General features: G+C 39.9%; 1 protein-coding gene across 7 annotated transcripts in view; it reads right to left on the minus strand.

Annotated features, from left to right (window-relative positions):
• Window positions 1–26,327, minus strand: part of osbpl5 (oxysterol binding protein-like 5) — a 42,647-nt gene that overhangs the window by 7,085 nt on the left and 9,235 nt on the right. For 2 of the 7 annotated variants that reach the window (XM_046393513.1, XM_046393514.1), the window contains exons 2-13: window positions 25,105–25,166; window positions 20,534–20,752; window positions 11,156–11,309; window positions 10,814–10,887; window positions 8,066–8,146; window positions 7,657–7,758; window positions 7,312–7,515; window positions 6,826–6,910; window positions 6,572–6,734; window positions 1,545–1,758; window positions 853–1,037; window positions 633–714 (exon numbers count right to left, since the gene is read on the minus strand). In XM_046393513.1, the coding sequence (XP_046249469.1) occupies window positions 633–714; window positions 853–1,037; window positions 1,545–1,758; window positions 6,572–6,734; window positions 6,826–6,910; window positions 7,312–7,515; window positions 7,657–7,758; window positions 8,066–8,146; window positions 10,814–10,887; window positions 11,156–11,309; window positions 20,534–20,548 (1,359 nt within the window). In that variant the 5' untranslated portion in view covers window positions 20,549–20,752; window positions 25,105–25,166. Of the gene's footprint in view, window positions 1–632; window positions 715–852; window positions 1,038–1,544; window positions 1,759–6,571; window positions 6,735–6,825; window positions 6,911–7,311; window positions 7,516–7,656; window positions 7,759–8,065; window positions 8,147–8,641; window positions 8,802–10,813; window positions 10,888–11,155; window positions 11,310–20,533; window positions 20,753–25,104; window positions 25,167–25,474; window positions 25,515–26,327 lie in introns of those variants that run through there. The other 5 variants (XM_046393515.1, XM_046393517.1, XM_046393516.1 and 2 more) reach the window with 4 other exon arrangements.

Here is a 26,327-nt window from a genome sequence, read left to right on the forward strand (position 1 = left end):
AGAGAAGAATATAGCAAGGGGTGAAGAGGACAGACAAGCCAGTGAAAAAACATAAATCATTATGGAGGCAAATCACGATGAACCTTAGTAGGGTAGGTTTAACTCAAGAAAATAACTGCAGAAAATAAAGTGCTGCAGTTAATTTGTGAGAGCCTGGGCTTCCTTCATGTTATTATTATATTATTATAACAATCATGCGCCCATTTCACACATAGTGATGATAAAATATATATATAATATATATAAATTTGTTAGCGTTTGTTTTACTTATTAAATGTATTTTTCTAATGTAAAACTACTTTGAATGGAGGTAAATATGGTATAACTAAGGGATCTAAGGGAACTGATAAGATTTTACAGGTACCGATGCTATTATCAATTCTGCCAGTGTCACTGTTTTGTAGTGCATAACTACAGAAAATCATGCCCTGCACTGATAAAAAGAATCGATAAAATCAGAGGCATATGATTCCAATGGACTGGATGATTTGAAACCACTTCTCAACTGGAACTATTTCTCAATTCCCATTCTGTTTAAAAATATCTTAAAAATATCATAATGAAGGTTGCCTTATATTCCTGCCACTGTGATTGCAGCAAGCCATCTGGTATAGTAGGGAACAAAATTTTACCTTGGGTTTCTTGTAGAAGCCAGACAAGTACCATCTTAACACCTGCTTGATCCGACCGTATGCACTCTCCTCCAAAGCAGCTCTGTGGCAAGAAAGATGGTTAAGGAGACAAGACACAATTATGACAAGGAAAGGAGGCAGATAACAATACCAGTATTCATTTAACTTTACACTAAATGTGCACATACAAACACATTAAGGTCACACATAAGTTACTGACTGTGAGAGCAGATCAGCATGGTAGTAGTAGTCAGACAGCTTGTCGAGGAAAGAGCGTGGTTCCAAGATGAAGGTGGGCAGCACCACCTTGGACAGGTCCATGCCTGGCCGCAACTGCTTCAGCAAGCCCCAGATCAGACCCTTGTTCTCCTCTGATACAGTCTCTACCTGGGATGCCTCCCCAGCCTGCTAACACATACAGACATGAGCAGGGCCAGCAGATAGTCATGGTGGTGGCTCTGAGCTGAGACGACTTAGATAAGCAAAAAAGAGAATTTCTCAAAGGCAACCATTTATATTTTAATTAAGAGTGAACCAGAGCAAGCACTTCTGAATGGTGTAAACTGGTAGAATGCAATTGAATGTTATGTGAAACTGCTTACAAGGTCTGTGGATAATCTTGATTAACCAGTTCATGACTTTTAGAAAAAGACGATGCTGTTGAGTTTTCCAAATGTATTTTCTTTGACACTTTGAGTATCACAAGCGAGGTGCAATCTAGTTTCATTATATTCTAGAGAAGGCAGACATCCCTACAGCCGACATCCCCACTCACAACTCGTACCAAAATAGTCCAGACGGATAGACAGCACTAAGAGGGAAAATATGTTTTTGATTTCAGGGTGAACTGTCCTTTTAAGCAAAACAAGGTAAGGTCCTCTAAAAAAATGCTGTAACTTGTAAACACCTCACCTCAGCCATCTCTTCTGTGCTCTGCTCTACATAGGCTGTGGCCTGTGGCCCGGGAGACAGCTCGTCTGATTGCTCCATGTCGCTCTCCTCAGTCAGTCTTCCTCCATTCTCATTGGCTGCAGTGTCCCAGTCATCATGAGCCTCACGCTCAGATTTGTCAGAAAAGCCGTCATGCTCCATGTGGTGATTGCCCAGAAGCACACTGTCATTTAACCTAATATGAACAGAGGAGAAGGGACCACCAAGGTTACAACTATAGTAAGCAGCCCTGAATTTCAACCATTGTACTTCTGCTACAAGATTGCTGATCAGGAATAATTATTCAATTTAATGAGGTTTCTCTGTGAAAAAAAATGTGTGTACTGACTGTGACTGTGTGACTTATGATCGTATCTTAGATTTGTACTGGCACAATATGTGGTTCCCATAATGTCAGCAAGTCATTGCATGACAGCTAAGTCTTTGTTGTTATTTGATACCCGTTAATAAAACAACTTGTACAGGCGCAAGTGAGAATTACTTTCGGGCATTTACATTTCTGATACACTTGTCCAGCTGGGTAATCAATCTGCAAACAGTTCAAACACGGCCCAGACGTCTGAGAAAAACCTTTAAGGCCTTTAAATGTGTGCTGAATAAATGATGTTCTCTTGCATTCTCCTCCTCCTCCTCACTGTGATGAGTAAGCCCACTGTGTTTCAGACTATTTACTATAAAAACCTTCACCTTCTAAATTCATCCAGACCCTCCTGTGACCTGGAGGGTCTGGATGAATTTAGTAAATGTGACATAACTGGGTGCAAAGACAATACCACACCACACCACCTCATCCTCCTCCATTACCCATCTCTCATTCACCTGATCTGGATGTGACACACACACACACACACACACACAAACTATCAGGGGACAGAAAATAAGACTGCATGCTCATGTACTTTACATATAAAAATATTGTGCACAGAGACAGTGAACGCAAACTGCAGTCTATGCTGATTTATAATTTTCTCAACGTAGAATGTTCCAGACGTGGACCCATTAAATGGAGAGTGGAGATCTGCCTGCACCTCTAACAACCAGAACAAAGCAGAAAAAAGAGAAACACAGAGTAAGTCATGCACGAGCTTCTAAATGGCCACAGAAAGTGAGAATGAGAGGGGTGAAGAGAGATAAGAGGGTGAAATCAATAGTTAAAAAAGGAAAATCATGGTTGCAATCCAACATCCATTTTACAAGTCAAGCAGTGGATATCTGTGTGGTGGGTGCACACATCCAAAAATTCACACATACTCAAAGGGACAAATGAGCAGACAGACAGAAATATAGAATAGAATATATAAAGCAGGTATAGATATGCACAAATCTTCCACACTTGGGATCCTAACAAAAACAGACAAACATAAGGGCAGAGGAAGACAAATGTTGTCTTTCATATCACTTAACTTTCAGAATCATGTTCAGTAAAGCGAATATGGTCAGAGAAATTTGCCCATTTGCTCATTTGCCCAGCAACAATGGAAGGGAGCTCAATTTTCAAAACGCCAAAGGGCTTGACAGACCAGAAGAATAACATTCCTGCACACCTCTGTGAATCACTAACTAATCAGTGGTGTTATTCATTAACCCAAACACACCCTGGAACTGAGGCAGTTTTCCTTACCTTAGAGACAGACAGACAACAACTCCTCCTCTAGAATCAAAACACCATCGATGATGTTACCAGTAAATCCAAACACAGAGACAATCTGTCCTTATCCTCTTCTCCCCTCTCCTGTGTGTCTTTGTGTGTGTGTGCGCGCTTAATCTTCTGACTAAAAGATGCAGTTTTGTTTCCTCGACTCCGTCACGCCTGCTTCCTGAACGTGTGTTTGCATATTTCTGTCTGTTAGTCAGTAAAAGTGTGTGTGTGTGTGTGTTTGTGTGTGAGCTTGCAACGGCTGTGCTGCTGCTGTCTCTTTCTGGGCGGGTGTATGGTTCACACACTATTCCATCTTCCTGCTCCTCTGTCAGTCACATGACCGTACAGGCTACTGTGATTGGCTGGGACAGGGGCAGGAGAGGAGGGAGAGCTGGAGTGGATGGCCAGAGGGTGTGTTCAGCAATCGGGGGAGATAAGGGAAGGAGGGGAGTGGGGAGGAAAGGGATGTCTAATGTGGGATGTAAACAGTATAAGAACAGTGACGCACAACACTTCCAAGAAGAAATGAAAAAAACAACAATGAAACAAACACACAAGCAGAACATATGCTGTTAAATATTTATGATAAATAACACCATAATCGTTGCAGATAAAAGCAGTTTAGGATTTCCTGTAAATATAGCTGTCAAAAGAAACTACGTACACACCCTGGGTCGGGTGGTGTGGCTGATAGTTTTATAGGTTTTGTGTTACACAACACTGAATGGACTGGCACACTGGAAAATGCACACACGCAAACATCCACATTATTAACACAAATCTCAACACACCGTAAGACTAATGTATGATTATGACAACATAAATGGTTGTCTGAAAGACACTGTCACACTCCACAATAATCTCTCTACAATAAATATTCTATCCAGTGCTCAGTAAAGCAGATTCACAGGGACCTACTTCACACACTCAGCAAAGCAAAGATGAGTACCAGATGCTTATGGGCTCTAACAACCAAATGTGAATATATGAGATACATGTAAAAAGCCACCACATTTCATCAGCAAAAAAATATATAGCTAATTCTCTTTAGATCCCTGTCTCACCTCTCTCGTCATACACATATACTACATCATTCAGCACATAGCAGGTATGAACCAGTGACTCAGCTTCAGTAATGAAGCAAAATGAAACAGTGACAGGCCAAATTTAGCACACTAAATGTAGATTCCATTGGCAAGGTAATGGCTTTTCGATGTTATATTAGCTGCACCAGTTGAAGCTGCTATAGCTGTGATCAGACGCAGTCACAGTTGTGCACATGAGGTGGAGCTGAAAAGTTATTCAGCATGTAGCTAAGTGACGCTGAATAGTAATTTGATGTGGTTTTGTTGTGTCATGAAAAGTAGAGTGTAACCAAGCACTATGTATCTTCATGCATTGCACAAAAAAAGAAAAAGAAAAGGGAGGCATATTAAAGGAGATACCGCTGCAAAAACTGCAACCTGTCAAACAAATGTACGTTATTTCCATTTTTTTTCCAATGATAAGCTGATGGTTATTTTACCAATATCTTTGTGTAAAGTGTGAATTTAACATGTATGCGCTATGCCATTACGGCACATATCACAGCTAGTGACCAAGTTTCTCACATTAGCTATCCCTCCTCTGTACAGAAACTGTCACAACACTGCTAAGTTTAAATTGGATGGACCACTTTTTATTACCTTTAATATGCGTCACATATGGTTACAGAGCTAAACACTACATGACAACACGAACATTTTCTGCTGTAAAAGTTTACTATATGCGATATGAGAACAAAACTGTGCAATTTTTAATTTTCCCCAGGAGGGGATGTAGTCTGACAATATGAGAGTTCACTGAAATGATGCGTATATAGTTAGGTCCATATATATTTGGACACGACAGAAGTTTTGTTATTTTAGCTCTTTACCAAAACATATTCAAGATACAGTTATATAATCAATATTGGTTTAAAGTGCAGACTCTCAGCTGTAATTTGAGGGTATTCAGATAAGACTTTGCCAAAAAACATCAAAAGAAGACAGCCCAGTTATGGAACCCCATTCTTTGGACAGATGAAAGTAAGATCAACCTGTACCAGAATGATGGGAAGACGTATGGAGAAGGCTTTGAACGGCTCATGAACCAAAGCACACCACATCTTCTGTAAAACATGGTGGACGCAGTGTGATGGCATGGGCACGCATGGTTTCCAATGGCACCGGATCACTAGTGTTTATTGATGGTGTGAGAGAAGACAGAAGCAGCCAGAGGATTCTGGCTGAATTCTGAAGTGTATAGGGGTATACTTTCTGCTCTCAATGCATGCATTTCATTTGCTTAAGACAAAACTTAAGGTAGAAAAACCCCCAAACAAGCAACAACTGAAGACAGCTGCCATAAAGGCCTGGCAAAGCATCACAAAGGAGGAAACCCAGCGTTTGGTAATGTCCATGGGTTCCACACTTCAGGCATTGCCTGCAAAGGATATTCAACGAAGTATTTAAAATTAACATTTTATTCATGGTAATGTTAATTTTAGCAATTACTTTGGAGCCCCTGAAATGAGGAGACTTTGTATAAAAATGGTTGCAATTTCTAAACGTTTCATACAATATTTTTGCTGAACCCCTTGTATTAAACCTGAAAGTGAAGTGCACTTCAATTGCATCTCAGTTGTTTCATTTAAAATTCAATGTGGCGGCATGCAGAGCCCAAATCATGAAGATTGTGTCACTGTCCAAATATTTCTGGGCCAACTGTATCTATTGTAAGTATACTGTACGTGTTAAGGTCTGGCATCATCTTTATCTTTTCACTTACAACTTGATGATGTCTTCATAGTGTAGCAAATCTAAGTTTTCTCTGCCCAGTAGTTCTGTTTCTTCTCTTATTCAAAACATCTGAATTATTGTGAGAAGTGAAAAGAATTTGCATTTCCACAGAGCTCTAAAAGTTAAGAAAGAATTAAGAAGTATTATTAAAAGGTTTTAAGAAGACAACAGCCACAAGACACGAGTTGAGATGGGAAAATAATGTCCTTAACGTGAGCAGTGCATCACACCACAAAGCACTTTGTATTTATTAAACTGGAAAAATACTGTATGCTCGGTATAATATGCATTTATAACGAAAATGGTATTATATGAACTGATGAGGTCACTATATAGTCCTCTACGTGGAACTCTCAAGAGGGTGAATGAGTGTATAATTTTGGTTTTTCCATGATGCAGTTTCCTGATCTACTGTCAACAAGGCAGCATAGAACTTTATGCCATTACCTATGATATTCTCCCCCATAATCCACACAATATATATATTATAGAACTATGCAACCTCAAATCACATGTGTGATAAATCTTACTGTAGCAGCTCTGTATCACTGAGTGTAGTAGACTGCAGCAGGTGGAGTATATGGGAGGACTCTGACGTCGTGCTGATATCTGCTTCTCTCCCAGCTTTGGCTGTCAGCTTGTAGAGACTGGAGCAGCTCAGAGCTAGCTCCAAGGCATCCATCCAGCACCGGCCTGGAGAGGCACACACAATTTAGAGATGGGGAGGAGCACCTTCAATACCTTTTGCTCATAAAACTAGTCAATAACCAAACATAAATCTCACCATCCGACTCAGATGCTGCTCTGAAGATCAGGTAGTTGCTGGGTAGAGGCTGTGTGATGGAGCCAACGTTTTCTCCTTTGGGACCCTGAGTATATGGATGAAACAATGAGTCATGCCTCTTGCCATTTTAGTCACAATGTACCAACAAAAACAAAAAAAAGCTTTATCTACAGTTTCAATGATGGTTAGACTATTTCATGCATGGCTATTAATTTTAAATTAGTAATTAATTCTCATGTATTCTCAAAAGCCACAGTCTTTTTTCATACTACCAGCAGGAGGCACTATACACAGGCATTATCAGTGTTCACATAAGCAAAAGCAAAAACCTTCATGCTTGTTGCAAAAAGCTAAAAGAGGCTTACTTAATATTAGCATCTAAAAAACATGAATTGTTTTATTTGGCTTTTAGTCAGAGATGATCTGTGGTTACTGGGTTAATAAAAAAAAAAAAAAAAAGCCAATGACCCTACAAACAAGTCTGACCTTGACAGCCCAGATGGATTTGTCCAGTGGGTGGTAGAGCTTGAAGCAGAAGCCGTCCTTCTTTGAGGGTCTCTCTATCAGCTTGCATGCACTGAGCAGGATGGTGCCCACCCAGTGGTCTGTTTTGGGGGTCTTATAGATCAAAAGAACTCCAGGCTTCAGGGCACACCACAGTTTGGTCCAACTCTTTAAAGAGCCACGGATCTAAAGAAAGACAAGGGATGATGGGATAGGAGGGAACGTTAAAATCACACAAAATGGGAACATGGGAACTTGCTGTCAGTGTGACCACAGGGATATCATTATTCTGGGAGTCAAAGTGGCAGCTCTGTCTGATACTCCTACCTTTAGCCAGTTGGACATGATGACAACACTGGGATCCTTTAGTGCACTGAACAGTTCTTTAGCTGCCCGTTTCTTTTCTTGACGGTAGTTCTGCTTTTGGACCTGTGAAACAGAAAAAAGAACAAACAAAAGTGAGCCATCAGCCTTTCTGTTATGAGAACTGATCTAGGTGGCAGTAGAAACACTAGGTGGAAGCAGAGTCAAATAAATGCTCGCACTCATGCTGCCATACCCAGTTTTTTGTCTTTAATTATCATTAAAATGATTTTAAATGACACCTTTAAAAAACAGTTAGCTCTCCAAAATGGTTTGTGTACATTTATCCCACTGAGCTTCTGAGCTTAACATTACACTAGAGATAATGTACAACATTTTGCACAACTGTGTCATGCATGGACATGAAGTGTACCTTAAGAGACTCCTTCCGGGCCAGCTTCTCTGTGGGAGAGGGGCAGTCCTTCTCAACACCATTAAACATCCTGGACTCAGACTGGAGAAGGGGAGGGGGGCGGGGGGGGGGGGGGGGGGGGGGGGGGGGGTACATCAATGAGGATAAACTGCCACCTATGTTTGTAGATTTATATTTAAACTGTTTTTTATCCTATTTTAAATCTTTCACTTTCTTTCTTGGTCGAGAAAACTGCAAGTGCAATGTCTGTACAAAAAAGAATTTCCACTCGAGGATGAATAAAGGAATTCTGACCCTGATTCTTCAGAGGAGAGAAAAGACAGATTAAACTAAAGATGAAAACTGTTTATTATTACAATTTCTTTAGAGACTTTAAATTTCTAAAAAAAAAAATGTTTTTTTACATTACTGGCTTGTAAAAAGTAAAATTAGTTCAAAACTTGAAATCTCTTATCAAATCTAGATTAATACTCTGTGAGTTATGACCACAACAATTTTGTGATGTACTGCCACAAGCTTGACTTGGCAGCATTATGAAGCCCATATTGCTTAATTGTTCTCTTTGCCATGAAGCACCTTTGATCTGCCACAAGTGTGTATGAAGCAGGTGGGTGGTCCTTTCAATCAGTAAAGCAACTCAGCTGACAGTCTGCTGCTGGTGTTGTGACCACAAACCCACTGACTTCCTCAGTTAGACAGCAAATGGCACTGACTGTTTGATGGTTTTCACAGATCACTAAGCAGAGATCAGAAGTGGCAAAATATGCTGTAATTTCACTGCAATATATAATTACATAACTACTTGTTCTGTATGCACTAAACTAATATGACCCACACAGACAGTCTTACGTATTTGTGTTAAAAGAAGCCCTTCTAAAAATGTAGCCCACAATTACAACTCTGTATGAACATACATACAGGAAACAAGTGTTAGGTTGTGCTCAGTCTCCTATTGACCCAAAGGGGCTTTCACCATTTAAGAAAGGGCAACAGTAAAGTGTTTAATTAGACTCAAAACCTGCAGACATAAAGACTGGCCACATATATGTGATACGCGTGGACAGAATAGTATCTGCAAGTGAAAACTGTGCATGATTGTGATCCCACAAGCATGGAGCTGTGACTTGTTTTCACGCAACTGCTCATTACACCCATACCTGACATATGAGTTCTGGAGGTGGAAATAGAAAGGACAGTGGCCGATATCACCTCTCCTTGATAGGTCACTTCCAACACACACACACAGCCTGTGACATAATGGCCCAAGGAAAATGATTGTTCTTTCAGGCAACAGCCTGTCTTTGACATTCAATGATTAAACCGAACAGCTAATCAAAGGTCCTTGCCAGCATTCAATGCAACCAATAAAAGAGCCGAAACATCAGCCAATGTTTAATCCATCCCAATTCAAAGTCTCAAAAGTCAACTTGATGATGCAGTATTGAGCATATGTGAGCACGAATGGCGGGTTGAGCTCAGAATAGTCAAAGCCCTGTGCTTGTGGGAATGCGATTTTGCAGCGTCATTGAAAAGGACAGAGATGTAGCTGCGGCTGTGAATTAGTCAACAAATAAATAGAAATATTGTGACACGAAGCGAAGCAACAAGAGAAGAGACAAGACAAGATGGAATTACCTTGTTGCAGTTGGAAACATTTGCTAATCATTCCTAATTGGTATTACTGAAGAATGGAAACAGATCGTTAAGACTGATACAGCTTAAGGAAAATTATGGTATTTTGGAACCATGGTCCAAGTTTCAGTTATTTTGGTGTCTAAATGACTAAAAGGTACAAAACCTTTTTGGAATCACTTATTTCACCTCAGTTGGCTCAGATGCAAGATAACTCTTGGGCAACTGCACCTATAAAACACACTGACTAGAAGGACCTGTTTTTGTCACAGGACAACGTTCTGACGGAGATAGACGTTTTGTTGAAGAGTAAGATCCTTTTTGTTTAACTGCTCTCTGCAAAGCCACCAGACTCCATCTACCCTGCAAACACAGGTATACTGCGTATCTCAATTAATTAGTTTGTCTGTGTTATTGTGCTACCTTGGAGTTTTAACACGTTAGTTTGGATTGAAGATCACACTTCAAGAAGAACAACAATCTGAGCCTGTCATGGTAAACACATGCACTCTTAATGAATGTACTTTGACAGGCACAGTAGCCCTGAAGGTTTATGTTGTACGTATGTTTCACAGCTGTTGACACAGCTGCTGGTTGCATTGGTCCGGTCATTTAGACACCAAAATATACAAAAATAGGTCCCAGTTTTAAAAATACCAGAATTACCCTTAAAGCAAGAGAGGCAGCACCAGGACCATAGAAGTGTGGGTTAACAAATACATGGCCTCTGGTGCTAAAGACATAGTTCCCACCATGGCCCTGATAAGAGTTTACTACACCGGTGTAGTCTCGTGACTTAATAATGTTTTATATTCCTGCATTTGTTGGAGCATATATATGGTTTTCATTTTAAATGCACTGAATGTTTGAAACAAGGCTGAAAGTACAATCTTGTATTTTTCATGAGTAATGTTCCCTGTTACTACGCGACTCCCCCTAAAAACAAGATCAAACAATGCGATGCGTGTCTACTTAAAATCTTGATGTTTTAGTTTGCTAATCCTGCAAGCAATCAGAAGAAAAAGAACCTGTTACAGAATACAAAAGTCAAGCAGCTCACCTAATGAGTAAGAGTGAGCTTTTGAGGAGCTGCCCAATCAGGAACTGTGTTCTTACCTTACTGCCTGGTGATTGGGCAGGGCTTAGTTCATTACTCAGCATGGAGAGACCGTTCCTGCCTGTCTCACTGCCTGGTGGGAACCCACAACACACAGTCACATACAAATGAACTCACTGAATAAACCTGCTGACAGACGATTCAAGCATGGCAGCCCCAAAAGCAGCTAATAAGCAGCAGCTGAAGTTTGTTGATTTGTATGGATTAAGTACAATACAGCACAGTATACCATCATTTCACACTGAAATACACTAGAATATGTTGTTGCCATATTATATGTTGCCATCATATTTAGTCAAATTTACATTTCATTTTTCAGCTTTGATGTCTTGGCCTTTTACCTGGACTGAGGTTGTAGAGGTCGGTGTCTCCTCCATAAGACAGATTCCGGGTGAGGGAGGGGGGGTCAATTTTGGGTGGGGAGGTAGCATTGGGGCACAGAGAAAACCTCCGATGGAACAAATTCTCCTCCTTCATCCTGACAACCTGCTTGTCCTGTGCGGGGGGAAAAAAGGAGGGAAACAAAGATTTGAAAAAAGGGAAGCAGAAAATTCAAATTAGAACAAAATATTCTATTTAAGATTTTTGCTTGCATGAGTATATCTAATATTAGGACTTAAAAACAAATCAAGTGATTCATGTCTCTCCCTGGGTCTCTGACTTTGAGCTCTTAAACTCCATCCTCCTGTTGGTCTGCCCAGATCCTTGTTCTTTCTCTCCTCTCTAACACTATCAAAGACCTACTGTACCAGGACATGTCAGCCTGTCCACATAACAGCAGTGTGCATGGCAGTGACAAGCAGCTCAGACTGCACATTGCCATTGTATGTGACAGATGGCGTCTCTAACCAAGTTCAGTTTCTCTGTCCACAGAGAATCACTGACCCCAGACCACCCCTACCACCATTACCACCACTCCTCCATCATCCCTGTCTGCGAGCATCAAGAGCTTCAATCCACCAATGACTTCACCCCAAAAAGCACTGCGTCTTAAGCCATTCCCTTAATATCCACGAGAATACCATCTATTAATGAGATGCACATCTCTGCACACAAACGGGGACAAATAAAGCAGATGTGTTTCAGGATCAAGCTGTGGATCTACAGCTCCATGATTTCATTGTGCTGTTGTTTATTTACAAAAGTGAATGGATTATTCATATTTTCAGGCAACCATACCCACATAAAAGAGAAAAAAAAAACAAGCACACACATAAGGAACCATAAATGTATATGCATACTGTATGCAAGCATGCACATACTGAACCAGAATTTTGTCAAGACTTTAAGTCTCCCGTAAATCCATTTGCTCCTAATGACAGACATGCTTTGTTTCTTTGATATGTGGAGCTACAGGGATGTAGCAGTTAGCCCTACTTTTCACTTCGACTGAGCTCTGCAACTGTTGACAGGTTGCAAATTATTTATAGCACGTTATTAACAAGTGCTGAGGGTCACGGCTGTTTCCAGACAGATATGCTTGTTCAAATGGTCGATGAGCTGATCAAAGCAAATCAGAACTGGTGTAAACACTGGGGTAAATGGAGCGTAGCTGTTACCACCTGAGTCTGTCTGGATGGCTGCACTGTGCTCTGCTCAAATCAATAGTATATCACTCCATTCATTTTCTTTCAGTGCAAACACATACAGTAGACTAGACCCCTCTGACTCCCAGCCTACAGAGCAGTCTCGCCTACAAGTCCTCAATTACGACATCCAAGAACAGTGTGTTATATAAAATTCATTCATAGAGCGTTGTCACAAACTGATTCATCTTTTAACCCTCCCACATTATTCTACTGTGATTGCACTGTGTGTCAAAGTATACATACTGGTAAGTGACTGAAGGAAAATCTGGCAGTGAAAACGGCTAAAATTAGAACCTACATGTAGTACTGAAAATGCCTTGGCGATTAACAAACTGTAACCCATATAATATGTATTAAAGATATGCAAGTACAGTTATGTCCTTATACTTATCACATCACTCCCAGCTTCCCTCTGTTTTGCACCCTGCTTCTGTGACTCATTCTCTGAACCGCCTGACTCCCTTCTCATTTCTGATCTTGCAATCTCTTCTGTGCATTCATTCCGCCTGCCCTCTGCTCCTTTGTCCTTTCAAAGAGGCAGCTATGAGAAACCAAGATATGAGAATGAAAACGTATATTTATTCTTGCCAAACAGGAGTCTTACTTGTCCTTGCGGGGCAGGTCTATAAATAGCATTTGGTTGCTGCGGTGTATGTGTGAATTTGTAGTACAGTGCTGAAGTGTGGTGCAAGCTGCATGGAAAAGAGCATGGAGCTTTTGCATTACACAACTGTAAACACAATAGGCTGCAAAACTATAACGGGACAGTCACACACAGAGAATTAATAGCATTTACAGTACAGGGCCTAAGGCAGGTCTAGACGTAGGCAGACATGCAGAATGACAGGATAAACCAATCACAGCTGGTTCTCACAGCTGCAGGGTGGGATTTATTGGGAAAAAGACTGCGTATGTGTGTATTATTCAGTCTAGACTGGACATGGGTGTGGAATACATGAATGCGTAATGTGTTTATGTTATGTGTGTGGGCATATCAGTAGTGATTGTGTGGTGAATGGCGTAAGAGTAAAAGAATGAGTGTGTGGCTATGCATACGTGACTATGTGCGTGTGTGCATATGCCTGCCTTGTTGCAGACTGAAGGGAGGATTACACATGCACATCATGTAGCGCCAAAGGAGAGAGAAAATGCTCCTCTCCTACTAGCCATTGCTAATCCAAGCACCAGTGGCTGAGCATACCGCATTCACTGTGCATTACTTATAAACACACATACATGAGTGCCCAGATCACACAAGGGACTAAAGAAAAAAGAACATATTTAAAACTGAATGAAAACACACTTGTGGCCAAACATAAATAAAAAGAAAACTTGTCTTCTGTATCCACTGAAATTAAGAAGCTTAGTGCTAGCCTTTACAGAAGTAAGAGAAGACAGTGTGTGTAAAAGAGAATGTGCTGCTGTGATGGGAAACATAAGAGGACATCACAGCAAAAGGACACTGAGATATAGGTACCAGTGGGACACATATCAGTGTGACAGAAGACAGAATGTGACAGGAATCTGGTCCGAGGAGAAATTCAACACCATTTTGCTTGTCATAAACAGTCATTCTACCCTTTGACTGACCTCATATTAATACTGAACCGAATCAAGCATTTGTGTTAAATGTCAACTCTCACAACTCACTGTGCATACAGTACCTAAAGTTTGCCAGGCTAGGCTACCACTAACTTCATCTACCACAGTTATGCTACACAGGTGCTAGGCTAATATTTACCTGGTGATAAGAACGTCTCGTGGAAAAGATAACAGTAAGGTGGAAGCACCAGGCCACTTAATAACACACATTCTCATGTCAAACATTGACCTTGAACTATGAGGAGAAGGCCAGACAAACAACAACAAAAGAATCTGACCCACAGTTACCTTGTCGAAGTGAAAGCACTCGCTGATACATGAGGCATGCTCGTTTTTAGCAATCATTACACCAACTGGGAGAAGGAGGGAGGGAAAACAGTGGGATGTGCCTGTAAGAGAACATGCTGACATGTTCTAACATGCATATTGTTAATATGCTTGACTGATCTAACCAGCATAAATCCTCATCTCTCAGGGACACATAAGGCAGGGTGGCCTGCAGGTATAATGGCTGACAATACAGTTGCATCATATTCAAGTAAGCACTTGCACATCCCAGTCCACAACTAAATTCTACTAAAAAAAACATATTAGAAACCACTGAGAGACTGTTTGCTCAGTTGACTGAGAATACATACACAGCACATTGAAGCAGCAGGGAATGTGGTATCATGCTGGGTTTTGGCAGTAGCACGAAGAATATTACTACATGGTCTCCACTAACGTAGCTAAATTTGAAAACGCATTTTTTCACCCCATTTTGGTCTTTCATCTAAGCTATGTTATAATTTTTCACACTTTAGAACTATGCTTTTGGATAACAATCCAATGGGATAAATCTGGAAGCACCAATCTCATGCTTTATGGATATGGTAACTGTATCCAAAACACTGACATATGCCTTCACAAACACTTGGGTTGTCTGTATAAATATGTTAAGATGCAAAGTGGAGCTGTCTTCAACACAACTGCCGCTGATTGATGACAATTCGTAATTCAAATCAACAGCCTATAGATGAACATGCTGTCATTACTTTATATTTATAATGACATTCAGAAGGTTTCACTAACATAGAACACTGATTCGGTTTTAGTGTTTTCAGCTTCAGTTAAATCATGTTTTATACTACTGTACTGTCTAACAACTGAAACAGAAAAGTAGGTCAATATAAATGGCACTATAAATAGTTCATGACTTACTATCTTGATGCAGAGAATTACAACAGTGATTTGTCAGTATCTCACAATCTCACAGTATCCGACATCCATGAGACCAAGCAGACTAACCATGCTGCCCAGTGTTCCACTCTAGTGAGGCACGACTTGTTTTTCATTAGGTAAAAGATGTCAACCTATCATAGACCATTTTGTTGTAATTACACTAACCTTTCCAGGTATATCTTAGATACATAATTTCTCATTACTCTATGTCACTACCACAACAGCATACTGATTACCAACTAAAGCATGGTCATCATTCCATCACCTACTTACCTGCATTTCCTGTGTCTCTATGGCTGCTACATCTAGCATTTAGCAAGTAACCAAAACACCGAGAAGGCTTGACAGTTCATTCAAAAGAGGAAAGGAGATAAAAGGTGCAATTCATGTTGACCCACTTGTAGACCTAACCTTTATTTCAGTCCTGACCACCCTCATGCCGGCTGGTCTGCAATAATTCTGTCAATATAAAACCTCTCTGTGATACAAGAGAGGCTGGGAAGGGCTGGTTACACATCTTGAGCTAACATACTGCCATTTGCTACTGCACTGCCAGGAGCTATGTGGGATATTATGCATATTAATTATTAAAAAAAGTTCTGCCCTGGCTGATGCACTTTACAAAATTTTTTTCAAAGTGTAAAGACATCTGAGAACATACGGACACACACAGCCTCTGATATACGCCATGGGAACAAATACAATATAAATATACCTCTTGAAAATGAGAAACTTAGATCCTCTGTCTTAAAAGGAGACTCCATTTGTGCGCTTGTGTCTACACGCGCTCACTGCGGTATGTGCTCAACTTGTGAATGAGTGTGTGAAAGCCTTGCGATACCGACAGCCAACATCAGTCCAGTTGTTGCTAATACGATGGCACAGATTAAGCCCAGACACTCTCTCCATCCTTCAAATCACTCCATCTGTCCTCCTTTCAACACCCCCAACGCTGTTAACCCCTCATCTCAAGTGACGGCAGGACTAATGGATGGCCATATGACCTACATATACACTAATCGGCTGTTACCAAGTACAGTATGTACATCAACAATGCACAATGCAGCACGCTGTAAATAGACACACACAGCACAGAGCACAGCACAATAGAGAGAGTGGGGACACACTCACACAAGCAAGATTCACAGATACAAGACTTCATATTGTTTCTATACTAACAACATCAGTTGCCTTTTTATTGCTGCAGAACATCAGAAACACCACGTAATTTTTCACCTTCTATCATAGTTCGTAGCATGTGTGGCTGTACAATGGGACGCATGCTATGAACTGTGCAAATAATGAAGTTACTACAGAAGTGATCCAGCTTATGCGTATGCGTGCGTGTGAGTATGCGTGCGTGTGTGTATGTGAGGTATAAGTTAGACTACGAAGGAAACTGGTTAAGTAAAATGAAGTAAGGAACAGAAGCTCTTGAGAGGTTCCAGAAGAGATCTGATGCAACAAGCCTTTTATAGAGTCCTTTTACAAATGATGTCGCCCCACAGACCCTAATTCTGGCCAATGACTTGAACCTGCTGCGTTTTGTTAAAAAACAAAGAAATCTTTTGGATTCTAGATTTCCCATCTTTATTTCTGTAAATCGTTATATCAAGAGGGTAATAAAAACTTTACATATTTATACTGTATGATCAATATATTTTCTTGTAAATAACATTGTATAAATGTTTATATAAATTTACTGAGATCTGTACTGCTCATTTGAAGTATAATATATAGATTTTTTGCACAGCAAGAGGTATTGTGTCAAAAACTGCTGTGTCTAAAGAAGGATATGAAGAAGGCAAAACTAGGTCTGCTGTTTGACATGAGGCACATAGGAGGCTAATTTTGTGACAGTCAGTGGGAGGATGTGTGGTTTACTTGTTCTATTCCGAGTCTTGTGTGGATTGCAGGTATATTTTAAGGAACTCACATGGAGAAAATGACTTCCAGTGAGGCTTCCCATTTGATGTAATCTAAAATAGGAAAACCCCTTTGTTGTGTGGGGAGTGCGGTGGTCCATTGCCACGGCAAACCTTCACTACGTCACTGAAACCACAATCAGCCTGTTCTATTCTGCAGGTCCCTCCATGAAGCTCTAGAAATTTCAACATATCAACTATTCTATGACAATCTACAGCCTTCCTTTGATTGCTCATTTGACTGAGCGTTTCAGCTTGCACGTAGTCCCACAGGAGGTTATTTGACTTCTTGCCTAGCTGTGACATAAGCACTGAGGGGAAGGAGTTCCTTGTGTTTCAGGTCAGACTAGCAGGAGACACAACCTCCCTGTGCACACACAGCTGGTTTCTGAGAACAAAGGCTTCTGTCAAGGAGCAGGGAAAAAGAAAGATACACATGGCCTGAAAGTGAGACCTACTTTTCCCCACAAGGGGGTGGGAAATTATCTTGGAAATAAGGGGTGCAGAGATTAACCAATATTTATTTGAAAACATAGCCAGAGATATGGCTACATCAAAACACAAGCATGGATCCAAAACAAATTTTGTATGTGAAAAAGACCTATCTTTTTCTCTGTGTGCTCTTCTGCCTCAAATATCTGTGCTTGCCTTTGTGCATACTTCCCCCAAAACCTACTTTTGAGATCTTAACTCCAAAGAAGCACCTGTGATCCAGCTTATGCGTATGCGTGCGTGTGTGTATGTGAGGTATAAGTTAGACTACGAAGGAAACTGGTTAAGAAACTGGTTAACTCCAAAATTGTATATGATATACAGTATATGTACAGTATCACTACTATAAAATACACCAGACATACCACCAACATCACCACTCTAAATTAAAATTGTAGATTTAAATTGGTTTATTTAGTACTGTTCCATGTATCAGACACATGCTAATTATATTACAGTCACAGGACAAACACCACCAGTTAGCCCACTGACAACTTTCAAAGTTTTTATTCTAAACTATTTTGATGAAGAAGTCATGTTCCCCTTAATCTGAAATCTACAATTTACCAAACCATGGCTCCAAGCACTGGAACCATATTGACCTGGGAGACAGATCAAGCCAGCTGGCTGTCACTATGGTTGGCAGTGTGTGAGAGCCAGCCACAGGCAGACCTAGCCAGGCTGAGCTGATAAATACAGTGGTGCCGAGCATGGCCCATTTCTTTACATACAAATGCGTCAAATGGAGGCACATAGATGCACATGTACTGCATAAAAACACAGAGAGACACTCCCTGGGTATTAAGGTATCAGAGAATTTTAATAATGTACTTTGAGAGGCTACAGATATGACTTTGATTAGCACTGGCACAGTTTTCATTTTCATGTTGTTTTTGTCTTGGAACATCAAGGATACTCATTGGACAGGGCACTGCACTTTTTTGATACCATTAAAGATCATCACAGTGTCAGTCAAATGAAACTGATACAGAAACTGATCTGATGGAATATGCTGCATCAAACTCAGCATCAACACACTGATTTCCACATACAGCGTATGCACCCACATGTGCAAAGACACAAACACAAGCTGACACAGACCTCCAGTAAACACAAACAGAAGCTAGACAAGGCAACAAAGCCATGACAGAAAAGTAAAGTTACACTGTAGAATTTCTTTTCAATAAACATCACAGGGGTGCAGCCATCAATTACACATTCTGTTTTACTTATTCTAAATCACGTAATCCTTTAACAATTCTTTTTGGAGTAAGGTAAATGAGAGAAATGAAGCAGGCCTCACTGTTATAAAATTCAAATTAGTTTACTTAATTAATTTACTTCTGTGAACCTCAAGTCTAGTTTTGTTTATGTTTTGTGTTCTTTCCATGTCATGCACTAGCAAATCCTACAAGGAAACTGGAACCAGCAAATGTTTGACATTTCTGCTTGAAAAATGATTGAAACAATAAAAGATTATCAAAATTGTTAACGACTAATATTAATCTGATCGACTAATCGAATAACAGACTAAATGTGGCAGGTCTAAGCATGACTGACTAAGAAATGTGGTCTGGTCTCATCAAAGTTGAGGATCATAATCTCCTGCCTGGCTGGCTGGGAAAATCACTAACATGTCTTTAGCGTGGATGTTCTTCATCATCAGTGAAGAAGACACAAAGCTCAAAAATTTATAAAAGGCCAAAGTAAACCGCGAGGTACTACCACGAACCCGTCCAGAACAACAAACCTAATCAGACACTTAAAATACCATCACCGAGCTGAACATGCCCAGTTTGAAAAAGCTAGCAAAGGAAAGGCAGCTAAAGCTAAAGCTAGCCAGAGCTCAGTGTGAGACACAAGCCAGCAGTCTCTCTCGTCTTTCCTTGACATGTGCAGTGAAAGGACCAAAGCAATTACAAGGAAAATTATGGAATTCACGGTCCTGGATGGTCGGCCGTTCTCCATAGTTGAGAAAAGAGGCTTCAGAAATTTGATACATTACCTCCACCCTGGTGAATTTACAAGCATACTGTAAAATGATATGAGTAACTGACATTTGTTAAGTTAAATCTGTTACACCTGCTTTTGCTTGGTAAAGTAAAATATGTCAGATAAAGTTGGGTGTATGGCTCATTTTCGGTTAATTATCTGTAGCTCTTTCCAGTTGCTTTATTTTGAGAGGAAATGGTAAAGTTTAAATTTTTATTATGAAAGTAAAATTCTTCATTGAAGAAAAGCTGATTTTTGATTGTATAAACTTTCAATTATAGTTCTTAGAAAGAAAATTGGAATCAGCGAAAACCAGTATCGGCACATCACATACGAAACAATCAGAAATCGGAAAAAAATTGTAATAGGTGCACTTCTACTATTTACCACTATGTTTATACAGCCACCCTCAGTTTCCACTGAATACTTATTTGAATACTTACAAAGCAGGATGCTACTAACAGAGAAGCGATACCACAAGAAAATCTGCCATGATTCCATAAACCTGAATTGCATAATTGTGATGATAATAATAATAATAATAATAATAATAATAATAATAATAATAATAATGAGTGTTTTGATTTTTTTTATGAAGATTGATGGCATTAACAAATTTCATGCTAAGCCAACCCAGTGCCATATCTATGTTCCCTTCAACTCCAAATGGCTCTCACACACTTCTACTCCCAACGCTGAAAAAGTAAATTCATGAAAAAGCAATCCATCAGCCAATTTTACTTACACAGCACCTTGAATTATATATAAGAGCTATGAAAATTAGATTCTCTCTTGTGCTCCACTTCAAGCCGCTGCAGCGATTTGAAGGCCTTGTTACATCATGATAAGTCCTTTTTATAGAACTGAAAATCTTTGTGGCAGAAAAGGAAAGAATAACCTGTGGAGGCTGCATAGAAGGTGAAAAGGAGCAGTAGAATCAGCCTGTGTTTGATTAAGGCAGCACAGGCTAAGGGCTCATTCCTCAGGGAAAAAAGGACTTCTCTGTGGATTGTGGTGAGGGCTGGGACTCTTCTGTCTGTCTGCTGGAGAGACAGGAGGTGTGAAGGGCTGGGAGGAAGATGTCTGCCAGCAGAGACCCAGCGGCTGGCTGTCCTGACTGAACAGAAGGATGGTCATTAAGCAAGGAATGGTAGATGACAAGAAGTCAGATAAATGACTTTGATTAATGATATTGAGCAGAAGGTTAAGGCCCATCACAGACTTGAAAGACTGTAATATACCATTTAATAAATGGCCAGTTGCCAAAGATCATCAAATTAAGAGCAATTCAACTGGCAACTTTAAACAAATTTGTCTGTTTATCTTGAGCTCAGAATCTTGATTTGGCAACACAATTGCTGCTTTTTGCTTCTAGCTCATGAGCTGACTGCATATGTACGTTTGTTTGTATGTGTGTGTGTGTGTGTCTGTATATACACGTATATATCATACACACAGTAATAATTGCTATAACTGCTTTGCCAGCTAAACTGTGGTGCAAAACATATAGTATCAAGGCGGAGTCAAAACTTTGGCCTTTACTGAAGCTGTAGAACTTAATGAATTAACAAACTGGAGAAAAGACTTGAGTTCCTGGCAAGCTTTGAAATGAGTCAGAGTCTGAGCAATCACACACCTACACGGGCACATAACGCACACACAAGGTTCGTTAATGCTGCTAGCCAGATACAGGTAATGTCTGTGTTGCTTAATTATAAGCCTGATCATTTGATCATTTTCACAATGTCCATGTTTGTCCCAGTTTGAGAAACAAACACACAACAAGGGACTCCTCCAACTCTTACAATGAGAGACGGTGTGAGAGGGACTTCACATCACTTCTCACAAAGCTCCAAACCCCTCGTGTCTGGAGAACACAAGAAGTTGGCTGACCACTCTGTATTAGACTGCTGGGTACTCTCACCCCCAGATGAATGGAGCAAGACTGGCTCATGATTTGCAAAACACTGAATGGGAAGTAATTGGGTCAACTTGCTAAGAGTGCAAATTCTGCCCTTTGTCCAAGCAGTCACTTGATAGTCGTGTCACAAGCCACCTCAATTAATGTAATGTAATGAGGCTAGACTTTCTATAGATCTAATGGCTAAATAGTTACTGTGCTCCACTTACACTTCTGTCTAGGTGAAACCAGATCATTCTTGTCCAGCAGTGCAACCAGTGCTTTTATAACAATATATAAAAAATGCACAAAACTCCTTAAACTGTTTTATGAAATGCTACTCCACTGTCCCTTAATGCAAGAACTGTAAAGATTATCATTACAAGTCAAAATGACAAATTATGGTATTCTTGACTAGCCAACCACAACCTGAAACTATACATATATTTTATTATATCAATATAGCATGTCCAGCTAAGATATTGTAGTGACTCAGCTATGACTCTTAACAAAGGGAGTGAAAACTGCACAACAACAACAACGGATCAAAAGGTTACAGAAGCAGGTTTATTTATATTTGTTATTTAAAACTAAAGACACATTATAAAAAAATCTGTCCATGCTCAAGAGTTGTTGTTTTTGAAATTTGGACAACTGATGCCACGTGAACTCTGCCTTTGTCTGGTGCTGTGAGATTTGTGAACCTATCTCTGTTTCACACTTTCACTTCATTCCTTTCCTGTGCACATGCACTGATAAAGGTTTTGGTCAACAAATCAACACTTCCCACAGCCTGTCTATCCTCTCTCTTTCTTGTCAACCACCTGCCCTCTTTCTGTCCCTCTGTCAATCCCACAATGACAGACACTTTTATGCTTGAAGCTGACAGAAGCTTGCAAGCTTTTCACTGACAGAAGCTCACAAGCTTTTCACTGACAGATACATGTTTATCTGAGCTGGAGTGCTAATCATATACTCAGGTAAGTGGAGTACATAGAAAGGATGTCACTTATAGCTAAGGATCATTAGCTATAGCCACTTATCTCAACTGATCCTAGCTGGCAGTGGATGAGAGACAGGGTAAACACTGTATAGATCGCCAATCAATCATAGAGTGGCAGGGATGGGAGAGCGTAGAGAAACCTCAGGGTCACAGCAGTCACAGGGAGAAGAAGAAAACTCTACACAGAAAGGCCCCAGCTGGCCAACAGGTTCAAACCTAGAACATTCCTTCCTGACTTTAAGGTCCACATAGTGATGTGTTGCTTTTAGTCTTAACAAATTAAGACTTTCTCTTCCTTTTCATTCATTATTACAAGGTCAGGGCATGAATGCAGGGACAGTCTTCCATGAACTGACATGTAAGACCTTAGTGTACAGTAAAAACAAAGGTCCATTAGATAAGTGAGGCAAAGAGATAGACAGAAAGGTTACATTTTAGTATTTCATTGCATACCTAACAGTACCTCTTTAGTCAATTAAACACAGAGAAGTGAAAATAGTTTTAAGTTGAACTGGTGGAAATATTGAACACAGAATATGACAATTTTCCACTGAGTGCTCTTTCTACTTGTGATCATAGTCCCAACTTCAAAATGTGGATATACTATAGGCTGGCTGAAAGTAACAAAGCCTAGAGTGATGGAGATGACACTGTTTTTCCATGGCAACCGCTGCATATGCAGCAGTCAGTAGCTCCGTCAAACTTGCTACATTTTGGTTTTAATCTGTTTTGGCTTTATTACTGAAACACGTTACCTATGCGAGAAATGCACTCATTGACATTGGAGCAGGCGGCACAGAGTCTGGATTAAGACCAGGTTTTTTATTATTCTGTGGAATTATCAATGCCCACATCTACACAGAGACCTTTCTACACCACAACATCCCAGATCAAGCAGTTGCACTTGATGTGGGCATCTTGCTGATGCCATTTACACATTCAGAGACTCTAATTTAGAAAATACAGTATAAAATTACTTCCATGGTGTTTACATGTATGTATTCATATAAGGACCTACACACACACACATATATATATATTTTCTTTTATATCCTATTTATTCTAAATTTAATGAGCTGTGCATATGTTCAATCTGCGTAACATGAATGAAGGGAACTATAAACTTTTTTGATTTTGTTCTTCAACCCAGGGACAAATAAAGTACCTTGAAATTCTGTGCATTATACTGATCATTAGTAATGAAATACAGAACAGTTAAGGGAACTATACAGACAGCTGGCATAAACTATAAAGTATTTATTACCATTATTATCATTATCGTAATAAATTAGTCTGAATGTGGATGGCTTTTAAGTCAGACAAGAAAACAAGGCAACAGAAGCCTGGGTGTGATTTGCTGGGTACAGGTTGAGACATTTTTCCTGGTTAATGTGTAATTTGCTGTTAAATCTTATACGTCTGTGTGCTGCAATCACATGCCAAAATAAACAGCTTGGAAAAGGCGGAATCCAAATGCTTCCTGACTGATATGAGAAAGCAAGTAGTGTGTATCATGGCTAACACAGTCCAGTTTGCTATGATCTTAGGGCTGTACAGAGCAGCAAAGCAACATTTCTAACTGATGCAATACCACAGTTTCAGTATACCAAAAGCAGAGAGAGGAAGGTAAGTGTGACGCATTTCTAAATGTGATACAATCACAATAAAACATGTTTACAGTAAGAAGACTAAATTCATAAAGTAAGTGTAATAAGAACACCTGGTTTCTATCTTTCCATCAGATGTGGCCAACAGCTTCCTGTCTACTATACTATTTATGCAACTAACCAACATGCACAGAGACACTCATACACGTATCCTTTCAGGAGTGCCGAAAATACACAGTGTACTAACTAAGGAATGGAGGCTGAAAAAAGAAATTCTAACTAGTCATTACACTTCCTCTGCCACTGTACGAAAGATCAACATGCACTCCAGGCAAACTGCCTGTTTCAGAGCTTTGCATATCTTTCTGAAGTATTATTCAGTATCCATCTGTCCTTGTGCAACCCTAAACATTTACTCCCTTCTAACCAAAATGTATCTGACACACCCTGTAAGCTGCTGATCTCAGTTCTGTCTGTTTCTCTCTCACTGCAGCTCTGCGCTCCAACTTTGTAAAGCTGGCACACTACTACCACCGAAGTGCAAAAGTCACCAAAACAGCACAAATGCAAGCTTTACAGTGCTAACTGATATTGTGACAAGTAGCTACAGAAAGCAAGATGATTTAAAACATAATAAAAACTGGCATAAACATGAAGTACATCTATTTCATTCCTTAAGAGACATGTCCTAATTCTCGGTTCTACTCCAAAAGTGAGTTATGCCTCCTGGCAACACTGTGTAAAAATGTACTTGCATTTGTGTCAAATTTTGAAAGTAGACTGACGCCTGAGAGAAAACAAGTTCACAAATTAGACCTTAACCTTGGAATGGAACATATGAATGACACACACAAATCATTTGTTTAAGTGAAGCTAAAACAGACAGCGAGCCAATCTAATTGAGCATATGCATTATTGAGGCATTTAAGAGGGGGCCAGCAGTTGAGAGCACAGCTTACCTTTCACCTGAGTCGCAGCACACACTGCATTCAGATGCCTTTGTTGGCACAGCCTGTCTCACCTGCAGAGATACAAAAGTTAGAGTAAGGTTTCACTTTAACTGACACAGTACAAACAGAAAAACTTCCCATGCTCCTCCTGGTCATGCACCACTGTGCTGAGAAGGGTGAAACCACACCCCACCCACTCCTGAGGGAGCTGCCAACATCTCTCTGGACAGGATGTTTGCCACCTGTACACACACCACTGGCAGTCAGTTACAGGTAGCCTTCAGCTAAGGTGGATTTGGGGCAATAAAATACTTACGCAGTCTGTAACAGATCCATTCTGAAAAAGTGTAATTGAAAGTTAAAGTATAATTTTACTTAATTTTTCTTTCAGTGTCTTTTCACAGGAACAGGATTCCATTCTGTGTTGACAGAAAGTTGACACAAAAGGAGTTAATCATACTCAAACACAAACAGACAATAATACACACGACCGTATTCACGAGGGACTATTTCTCTTACAATGATGCAGAAAAGTTTCGAGGAACCATTCTGTAAGAAATGTGTCTCTTAAGAAAAAAGAAAAAAAAACACTTCATATTTCAATTTAAAATTTGACTCTCACTCTAATTGCCTGTATTTGACATATAATGTAATGTTTACAGCTAAAAGTGCTGTTTTCAAAACCCCATTCTGGTCTGGACTTTTGCTTTTTACTTGAAATGCCTGTTAACACTCTCTTTGCCTATGCAAAGAACAATACATTGTCAAACAGCTGGGATGTATGATAAGCCACAAATCCAAAACCCAAAACCACACACGCAGCAATCCACACACAGCAACAAGCACACACACACACACACACACACACACAAAACATTCATATAATTCCTTGTGTATGCAGAATCACATCCCCAAATATAATACTGTCATCACTCAAACCCAAACAAGTCAATATTGCATCAGTCTCACTGTCAGGAAATACACTTGCACAGTAGAGGTTTGCCTCAATGAAATTTCAATTATATTTTCATCAATGGGTATTTTTGTTATTACACAAGTAGGAGAAATTCACTCACTACAAAAGATAGAGTATCACAAATTCGCACACTAATTTCTGACTTCACCAATGTTTTTCAAATGCAAAAAATAACCTGCAAAAATAATCAGAATAATAGCATAATAACATCATAATCAGCAGTAAAAAAGAAAAAAAACTTGGCATAGATGGCCTC

The sequence above is a fragment of the Scatophagus argus genome, chromosome 7 (assembly GCF_020382885.2).
Source record: "Scatophagus argus isolate fScaArg1 chromosome 7, fScaArg1.pri, whole genome shotgun sequence".
NCBI lineage: Eukaryota > Metazoa > Chordata > Actinopteri > Scatophagidae > Scatophagus > Scatophagus argus.